We start from the raw sequence: 10,701 nt of genomic DNA, 5'->3' as shown, positions 1-10,701 counted from the left end.
GAAATTTCTTCCAGTTTTATGATTATAGTGGCTAACTTTAGGTACCCAATCTTATCTATTTCAGAACAAGTAGGTAATACCAAGTATTATAAGTGAAGGCTGGGGTGGGGGTACAGAATAAGAGAGGTCCTAGCAAAATCACATGTTGGGGTACAGGGCCACATCCAGTTTTGAAGGCCATATTTGAAAAGAGCATATTTGAAAAACTAAATAGCATTCAGAAGAAATCAACCAAGATTATAATGACTGAAAGCATTAGGAATGTAAGAATCAAAAGAGAAAAATGGGGGGCGCCTGGGAGGCTCAGTTGGTTAAGCATCTGACTCTTGATTTTGGCTCAGGTCACAATCTCACAGTCATGAGATCAAGCCCTGTGTTGGGCTCCACGCTGGTCATTGAGCCTGCTTAAGATTCTCTCTTCCCTCTCCTTCTGCCCTTCCCCCATGTGCACACACATGTGCGCGCGCGCTCTCTCTCTCCCCCCCAAAAAAGAAAAAAAGAGACAGAAATGATAGCTATAATCAAATATAATCAAATACCTAAAGTGTCTTAGAGATGACCATGGTATTTTATTTTCTATTACTTGAGAGTGCAAAACTAGGCCCAATGGGTAAAAATTATAGGAACATTTTGACTTAGTATATTGATAAAATACTTCTAATAATTTCAAGACTTCTAAAAATGAATAGCCTAAAAAGTGGTCAGTTGCTCAACAGTGGCAGTGTTCTAGCAGAAACTAGAGACAATATAAAAAGAATTCTTTAGAGAAAGAAAGGTTAGACTAGATAATGTCTTTTCTTTTCTAACATATAATTAAAAATGTAAATAAATTCAGGGGCGCTTGGGTGGCTCAGTTGGTTGAGCATCCAACCCTTGATTTCAGCTCAGGTCATGATCTCACAGTTCATGAGTTTGAGCCCCACAAACTATGTGCTGATAGCACAGAGCCTGCTTGGTATTCTCTGTATCCCTCTTTCTCTCTCTGCCTCTCTCTCAACAACAACAACAAAAAAGATAAACTTTTTAAAAAAGATTTAAAAAAATGTAAATAAATTCAAACATATTGGAAATGTCAAACATATAGTAGACAGAAGCTATAATGAATCCCACATACACACCCAAACAGTTTTAACATTATCAATTCCTGGCCCATCTTATTTTATCTATAATGCCTTACTTCACTTCACCCTTATATTACTTTGAAGTATACCCCAGATATCAAATCATTTCATCCTTAAGTATTTCAATATGTCAGATGAACTTTTAAAACCCTCCAGCTCCAGGATTCTATGGTTCTATCACTCCGTGGCACACGAAAACTGAAAAGTCCACCAATATTCAGAAAGTGAATTATATTCACCATTTACTCAACCACTTCTAGATAAATCAAGGGAGTTAGTGCTTGAACAATGCCTCACTGTCTAGTTCTTAGTGACATCTAGTGGATAAAAACTGCAACAGAGGAGCGACTGGGTGGCTCAGTGTCAAATTCTTGGTTCCTCTCAGATCATGACCTCGTGTCTTGAGTTCAAGCTCTGCGTTGGGCTCTCTGCTGAGCCTGCTTGGAATTCTCTCTTTCTCTCTGCCTCTCCCATGCATTTGCACATTCTCATTCTCTCTCTCTCTCACTCTCTCAAAAATAACTTTTGAAAAATTAAAAAAAAAAACCTGCAACAGAAACAGTAAGATTAAAAAGCATCTAATGTCAAGATGCTGTTTGGGCAAAAGTTTATAGGCTTAAAGTAGTTTAGGTCACTGAACATTCTTTAGTAGTTCATCTTTTAAGAAAAAAACGGTATAAATTTTTTTTTAGTTTTGTAACATTTCAGGCTTTTCATAACCTGATTTCGTCCTATGTAACCTCAATTTTCTGTCATCCTCCTCTATAAACTATCAATCAGAAAGGTTCCATCACTTATTCCTAAATATACCAAGCTCATTATACATTCTACACTCTTAACTGTTCCTCCTATCTCAAAATTCTCTTCAATTCACCAATTCAATTCACCTTACCAATTCAAAATATACAACTCAATTCCACCTCTTCCAGGAAATATTTCCTTGGAATTGAAAAATTTTTGAAATTCCATAGTGCAACTTTATCACCAAATATAGCAAATATCTCTATATTATTATCTAATAGATTGGAGTGTACCAGCTTTACATCTCGACTTGGAAATGTAAACCCCCATAAGGGGTCCCATTTCACATTTCATTCGTTCAATGTTTAAGAAACACAGTATATTCAAATATCTGTGAACTGATGTGTTCTACTTATATACTATACAGATGAAGTAAAATCCTCACTACGGTGGGATTATAGCCACAAGCACCACGAAGGCAACAACCTTGTCTGTTTTCATCAATGTTCTATCCCTTATACTTTATGAAGTGCCTGATTCAATAAATATTTGCTCAACAGATCGTTCATAACCTTAAAAAAGGAAACAAAAATGATTTTTAAAATGATTACTACAAACCAAGCAATGGCAAGAAAAAGTCATAGGTTGGGCAAAGAAAAAAAATTTTTTAAGTATTTCAACATAATATATGCTTATAAAGCTTTCCCTAATTATACTAACAACTATACAATCCCTTCATACTTATGACCAAGCACGTCAGCAGCTATGAAACTTTTATTTTTGCATAATCATCATTTTCTACACTTTTGCTCTCCTCTCACTATCCCTAGAAATACATTTTAAATAAGATGAAGTATAATTCCTATAGCAGAGTTGAAGAATATGGTATCGAGTGGACAAAAAGCTCAGGTACACTAAGGAGAGTTGAGTGCACGGTCTCAAGTGATTTCAGCGGATGAACCTACTCATGGTGATTAATTTTTAAATAACAGATACGTAAAATCAATTACTTAGGATATGTTACTTTTTTTTTAATTCTATGTCAAGAGTTTACTATGTTATTACTTGACCTATAGATCTATTTATTGTGATTATCAGACTAAAGGACAGAAATGAGGAAAAAGAGACAAAAATAATGAATGAAGTGCCCCATATATGTACTGTACTTTTTTGCAACAGACGTTAGGAATCAGTTCTGTCCATATACCATAAACAATAACTTACCCATAACACAATTCCAGTACAATTGGGAAAAAATCTATGTTCTTTAACTTAAAGCTCTTTCTCATAAGTTTTTAACTCTAAGAGTTCGGCAGCTTCCTTTAGATGATTCTAAATTGTCTTACCAAAAATAAATAAATTTAGAATATGTATAAAAAATAAACATCATTCCACTATTCCCCACTTTACAAAAGTAAAAAAAAAAGAAGGTAATTAAAAGTGAAGTTGAGTAGGATACCTCCTAATCTCTACTTCATATTCTAGATATGGCATGTATCTAAAGAAAATCATAGGCATAAAATGAGTATGTACTTACAGCCTGGGCTTGTTGTTGGAGTAATTCATTCTGATTCTCTCTATCTTCTAGTCCATCCCCCAGCACCTGGGAAGGAGGTAACCTAGCACTTCCAATTGCAGCATTCAAGTTCTTTGGAAAAACACTGGTTCTTTTAGGAGTTAAATGTGCTGGATCTGAGGACTGCATGGCTATAGAGCCTTCTTTTTCTGCCTACACAAAGGAAGAAAGAGTGAGATTCTTCTAGTGAGATTCTACTCCGGGCCAGTACAATCAAATAATGCCTACAAGTGGCCCAAAAGACTTTAAATCAGGGTCAAGGATAGAAAGAGGAAAGCTTTAGCAAGCAATGAAACTAATATTTACCAGGCATCCCTAATGTGCTAATAATTTACCTATCAAATTCTCCTAACAACACTGTGAGAAAGATATCATAGCCTCATTTTATAGATAAAGAAACTACAGTCCAGAGAAGTAATAGGCCCAAGGTGACACAGCTAGCAAGCAGCAAAGCCAAAATTCAAACCCAAATCCAAAATTCTGACATTGTTTTTGATTATTTGGTGAAAACAAAAAAATGAGTCAGAACAACGTAAGAATAAAATATGATTTCTCTTTTGAACTTACTGCTTCATAAGATCTCTGAAGCTGATGCTTTTTTCGCAACCTGATTTGTTGATTTACTCGGCGTTTGACTTGTCTCTGAAAATGCTTCAGAGCTTCTTGTTTTTTTCTTAGTTGTTCCTTTAGTTCTTCTTCAATCATATATGCTGAAGTCTTGAAAGATGAAAGAAAATAAACTTAAATGTCAGCAGTTTTGCCTGTTAGGACTGTTTTAAGCACAAAGCTGTCAAGGTACAATCCCAAGAAAATAATTCAGTTCTATAATCAAAAATTCCCAGTACAGTAAGGAAATCACAGGAGTTCAGAAGCTGATAATCTAGACATAGCTACTGAGTACCAAGAACTCAAACCAAATCAAAAACTAAAAATTGGAATTTTTGTACTCAAATCAAATCTTAATTTTTCATTGAATTGACAACTAAAGTTGCCTTCATTAATTCTTAATGAACCAATTCAAACCTATCTTATGTTACACATTTTTTAAAATGAATAAAACAGTCCAGATACACCAAATTGCTCACCGCTCACCAAATATGTCCTATTATAAAATGCCTTCACACTCAGATTTACGCTCCATTTTTAACCTTCCTGTCATCTCCATCTAGTAAAGTAAAGGTGGTACTCATTCTTTAAGACCATCTAATAACCAACCACCTTCCATAATTGGTTCTTCCTCTGAGCTTCCTATGCTATAGTACCTCTCATTCTTATTAACTTTGAGTGTAATACTTCTCAACTCCCCCATTAGATTAGGTACACTGTGAGGGCAGGAAATGTATTTATCCTCTTTTGTTTCTCCTACAGTATATGACACAGAGCCTTGAATATAAAGGCACTCAATATTTGTGTAATGCTCAATTCTAAAACACATTCTAAACAATCTAGAACATTTTATCCCATTTGAGTCCCTAATCAGTATTCACTTCCTCTGAATGCTTTGAATAACAACCACAGGCATAATTAAAAGCAGTTACTTTTTTTTTAGAGAGAGAGAGAGCACAAGCAGGAAAAAGGAGCAGAGGGAGAGAGAGAATCTTAAGCAGGCTCAATGCTCAGCACAGAACCCAACTCGGGGCTTGAACCCACAACCCTGGGATCATGACTTGAACTGAAACCAAGAGCCAAACGCTCAACCAATCAGCCACCCAGGTGCCCCAAGCAGTTATTGTTATTAAAGATCTATTACAAGACAAGCACTTTAACCACATTATATCACTAAATCCCTAAAACTACCTCCAATAGAAGGTATTCTTATTCTTTATATTAAAGATGAGGAAATTGGGGCTCAGAAAGATTCATCTTTAGCCCAAAATCCTACAGCTGGCAAGCAGCAGAGCTATAAGTCTCTCTGACTCCAATACTTATGCCCTATACTGTTACTGCTTGTCTCTTGACTATGTCTCTCTTTCATAAGGGATCTTCAAATAAATAAAATCATACTCCTATCCAGCCCTTCTTCTAACACAGTGATTCCAAATTCTAATTCAGAAAAGTGCCTCAAATATTTCATAAGGCAGTCATTAACTCTCAAAATGAAAAGAATTTAAATTCCAATAAAAATTACATTTTCCAAGAAGTCTATCCCATATTCTACACAAGTATATACCATAGGAATAGAGTGTACAAAACAAATATCAAAGAACAATTGGGTAAAATAATTCCAAAGGAGAGATATATGTAGTAAAGACTGAACAACTGACCAAAATTAACTCAGGCTCCAGAAAATTAAAGCCATCCTGCCTCTTTTACGTCCATTGTCTGTCTGCCCCCTCTTTTACCCCCATGCTGAGATTATTGAACATCTTATTAGTGTATGACTGATTTCAAATTGTGAATCTCAACTGTAAACCAAAGGTAAGAGTATACCATATTTTAGAAACATATTTTGCTCAGCAAACACCATTTTATAAGGCAATCAGAACCCAAGAACATTGTCTCAGATTCTGGGACATTAAGAGATTCCCAGAGTCAAATAAATTTGAGAAATACTGGCTAAAGCAAAAATAAATATTGTTTCAATTGTACAACTAATTTCTCATAGACATAGACTTTTTGTACCCTAAGGACTATCCAAGGGGACAATATAGAAAGAAGTGTTTCTCACAACAAACAAAAAACATTTTTGTATAATTCACGTATGAGGAAATTTATGTTTAGTATGCACAGTAGTCTCCAAAGATGATCTCCCCTTCTCCCCACAGTGAATCAAGCCTCCCAGTATCAATGCTCTTGTGTAATAATCTCCCATACTGATTATAGTCTGGCTCTGTATATATCCAACAGAATGAGGCAGAAGCATTGGCTCCATGACTTCTCAAGCAAGGTCTTAAAGCAACTTCCACCTACAGCTCTTGGAGTGCTCACCCTAGGGGAAATGAGCCACCATATAAGAGTTCTACCCTGAGACCACCATGCTGAAAGGAAGCCCAAACTAGCCAGGTAGAGAAACCATGTGGAAAGAGAAAGCATCCAAGCAAGCCCGCAGCCATTCTAGTCATCCTAGCCCAAGTGCCAGACATGTGAGTGAGAAAGCCATCTTGGACATCACAGCCCAGTAGATGGCCAGATGAAGAGGAAACAAGAAATCCAACCAATAGCCAGAATCCAGTAGAGTTGTCCCAGACATCTCCAGCTATTTCAGCTGTCTCAACCGAGAGGCTTCAGACATTGTGTTGTAGACGAGCCATCCTCACTGTGCCCTGTTCTAAATCCTGACACACAGTATAATTTGCTTTATGCCACTAACATCTAGGGCAGTTTGTTATACAACAACAGATAATCAGATAAATTATAAAATAATGTGACAGCCATATATGCTGATAGAATAGCAGTGTCCTTTGATGCTAATTTAATTAGTGGAAGGGGAGGTCTGAAGCTATGGTATTCTTAGGAATCTCAATGGCTCCTTGAAACTTTGAGAACAAAAATGATTAAGAGTTTCCCTTTAAAATAAGCATGTATTAGGTCTACCACACTTTAAAAGTAACTATTCAGCATTTATTCTGAGCTGACAGAAGCTGCATCTGTCAATAAGGGTGGATTCCCCAGACTATATATACTAAATTGGTAAAGAGTTCTAGGAAATGCTTGATCAAATTGCCATTGACTGGTACTGATCAATATTTTTTAAGTGAGGGAAAGGAGACATATATTTTCCAAGACTAATATTTTGAGTTAAAGTTTGGGAACATGAGACTAAATTCTTTTTAACACAGAAAAAGAAAATTCTGGTGGTTTTTAGGCATTTTGATGCTACATTACAAAGATGCCAGGGGCGCCTGGGTGGCTCAGGCGGTCAAGTGTCCGACTTCAGCTCAGGTTATGATCTCACGGTTCGTGGGTTCCAGCCCCGCGTCAGGCTCTGTGCTGACAGGTCAGAGCCTGGAGCCTGCCTCGGATTCTGTGTCTCCCTCTCTCTCTGTTCCTCCCCTGCTCTCACTCTGTCTCTCTCACTCTCTCAAAAATAAATAAAGATTAAAAAGAAACAAAGATGCCATAATTTGAGCAATGAAAACGAGGTGTCAATAACTTAAATACCAGAATACCTTTGTACCAAACCTTATTAACTCTTCTGGGGTGTTTCTTACACTTATCCCTTTTCATTCCTACTTCAACCACCCTATTTTTTAAAGCTTTCCCTTTCTATTCCTTATCATGAAACAAGTCCTGATGCCATACTTCATGGCTAAATTGTTACAATTATATCCTAATTCGTCCCCCAGAAGCCAATCTATATCTCACCTCAAAAAATTTTTGAAGCAATTAACCTAGTCAAAACATTGTTTTACCATATTTGTCTGTAAATATTACACAATAAATGAAGTCAATCCCTTATCCAAGATTTCCCTACAGCTGTGGTTCCCAACAGCTCCTATTTCCCACAATCCCACTACACATCCTCTCCAATCAATCTAATCTACCCTTAAATCCTGAATATACCTCCCTCACTTCCTACTCTCCCCATTCTCCTTAATTGGAGAATCTTCTTGCTTCTTTGATTACCTAATTTCTTTATTAAACTTGCCTGTATCACATCAACCCAAAGTCCTACCTTTCTTCCTTAAGTATCATAGCACTTAATCATATACTACTTAGACACTTCAAATCCTTTCTGGAAATAGGCAGAAGAGGAATAAATGAATACATATGAACATACATATAAAAAAATAAAATGAATATATGAAATTGCTTTGTTATTTAAGATTTACTTTAAACATGTCTCATTTCTTCTCTGAGATCAAGGACCACTCATATTTTTCATCTCATGTTCAGCATTTTGTCTACATGTGCAGAATACCCTCACACAATTTGTGCATTCCATAAATACTTACCAAGTGCCTATATTTATCAGGCACTAAGACAAAGTTGGGGATGGTAAAAAATGAGATTTTTTTTTCCCTTGTGCTCTGGAAGCTCACACTCCATCAGGAAAAGTAGACATGCATGCAACTTACTATAAATATAATGTGGTAAGTGCCACAATAAAATTCCAACAAATAGCTAAGGGGCACAGTTTGGTGAAAGACTATCAAAAACCTTCTTACAAAATTGTCCTCCTGCGCTAATTAGTACATATGAGAGTTATTATGGAAATAGGCGCACATGTAAACTTTGCAGAAGTTTCCCTTCACCTGAAATGCGCTTCCCTACGATCTATACTTACAGCATTTTCATTTCTTAAGGACTAACACAGGCTATCTTTCCACACTCATTCATTCCACAAATATGTCCTTAAGACTTACTATATGACAGGACAGGAATGAACAAAATATAAAGCTCCGCGTCTTCCTGGAGTTTATAGTTAAAACTTCCTCAGGATCTCAGTCAGAGTTAATCTCTTCTTTCCTTATTCTCTTACTGTATCTGAATATTACAGAATCTCTATCACACACTTACCATAACTCTAAACAATCAATTCATGTTAAATTAAGTGTGGCAACTGTCATCCCTACTAGCTGCAGGGTGTCCAGAAGATACAGACAGTGCCTATGTCTTGTGCACAGCAAGCAATCAAGAGTTTGTGAAATACAGTTTTGGCAAATACATGTTTGTTCTACAATCCTAAGGCAAGAACATAACTATTTATAAAAGGACATCCCCCAGACAGTTCATCTTTATCTAAGCACCAGGGATTAGAGAAGGCTAATATGAAGAAGAAGAAAAAAACAAAAACAAAAAAACAAACAGAAAGAAACAAACAAACGAACAAAAACAGGGGAGGAACCCCACCACATCTGCATCAAACTGACACTCACATATGCTGGGACTTCCGAACTATCTGGCAAGGCAGGTTCCACCCAGGCCCCAACTGGCACTATAGCCTGGTTCCTTTCGGCCAGCACTGCCAACACGTCCTTGCTCTTCAGGGGGTTTAAAGCCAGGGGCAACCTTGCGGCATTTCGAGGCTTCTTGAGGGGGGCCATCCTTCCTGGCATGTGACCCCTGGATAGGAGAAAGGAGAAGCTTAAAATCTTCAAGCGACTGCGTTAAAAGCTCAATCTCCTAATCCATCAGCCACAGGCTCCTGGAAAGGAGAGAAACCTGGGAGGAGGCAGTAAGTAGCCTGACAGTCGAAGAACAAGAATTCTGGAGAAGGAAATGGGAAGAAATGAAAAGCGTTAAGTTTTAAAGACTGCCTTGTGCAAAGAATGGGGATGAGAGGGGAGAGAAAAGGGATCTACTGAGGGAACGAAGACTGTGCCCACTGGCGGCACCGCGAGGAAAGGGAGGAACGACTGTAGCAGCCAGAGAGGAAGGGGGCTGGTAGGGTCGGGGTGGGAACCTGGGTCTGAGGCTGAGTCCAAATAACTGCTATCCGGTTATGGAGGGAAGCGATGAATGCCGGGGAGTCCCGAGCCAGATAAAAGCCTGTTTCTTAGGCCTCGGGGGTCCCACTCCTGCTGAGATAGCACCGACCAAGCACCGGTGCACAGGTCGCCACACATTCAAACTACTCGGGATTCCTAGGTAACCGCCTCCAGCAAACCGCCACTTTCGGGAGGGCCGCCGGGCCCCGCCCAGTCCGGCCCCGCCCTTCGGTGGCCATGTATCGGCCCCTTCCGGTCTTGCGTTCCCTCCCCGGGGATGGGAAAGCGTAAGGGGCGGGACTTAGAGCCCCGCGGTAACGTCACTTCCGCTCCGTGTCTCACTCAGGGGGCGGAGTTTGTGAAGGCGCGAGGAGCGGGGCGGGGACGAGTGGTTTCGCGGAGCTGCTGAGTGATGCGAGAGCTAAGGTGTGTAAGGCCCCTGGTGCAGAGATGGAGACCAGCACAAAACCTGCGGGAAAAGGTTACGTTGAACTGAAGAGCGCTGACTCAGAGGGCCAGGGGTCCCAATAGAGGGAAGCAGGGGAAAAAAATGGAAAAAACTGGGTCTGACAGAGCTTTCCTCAAGGAACAACCTAAACTAACAGTAAATCATACCCATCCTGTGTACACATCATTACGTTTATAAGGCTATTTAATACATATTCTTATCTTTGAACAGCGCAGCCTCGTGAGTGGTCACCCTCTCTGCTCCAAGCTCTACTATAATTCTGGGGCACTTCATTACGTGAAGTACCTATTCATTCGTTCATTTAACATATTGAAAGCTTTTTATATATCAGTATTGTTCTGGGCACTGGAAATATATAGCAGTGAAGAAAACAAATATCACTTGTTCATGGAATTTGTAATATGATGAGAAGTAACCGAATAA

General features: G+C 38.5%; 1 protein-coding gene across 1 annotated transcript in view; it reads right to left on the bottom strand.

Annotated features, from left to right (window-relative positions):
- Positions 1-10,017, bottom strand: part of CCDC15 (coiled-coil domain containing 15) — an 86,144-nt gene extending 76,127 nt beyond the window's left edge. The window contains exons 1-4 of the mRNA XM_030332767.1: positions 9,785-10,017; positions 9,258-9,444; positions 4,006-4,155; positions 3,400-3,591 (exon numbers count right to left, since the gene is read on the bottom strand). Coding sequence (XP_030188627.1) covers positions 3,400-3,591; positions 4,006-4,155; positions 9,258-9,437 — 522 coding nt within the window. The 5' untranslated portion in view covers positions 9,438-9,444; positions 9,785-10,017. The remainder of the gene's footprint in view (positions 1-3,399; positions 3,592-4,005; positions 4,156-9,257; positions 9,445-9,784) is intronic.
- Positions 10,018-10,701: the final 684 nt, after the last annotated feature.

This window comes from Lynx canadensis, chromosome D1, assembly GCF_007474595.2.
Source record: "Lynx canadensis isolate LIC74 chromosome D1, mLynCan4.pri.v2, whole genome shotgun sequence".
In the NCBI taxonomy this organism is placed as follows: Eukaryota; Metazoa; Chordata; class Mammalia; order Carnivora; family Felidae; genus Lynx; species Lynx canadensis.
The sequence above is the reverse complement of the archived record's forward strand: the minus strand, read 5'-3'. Positions and strand labels throughout refer to the sequence as shown.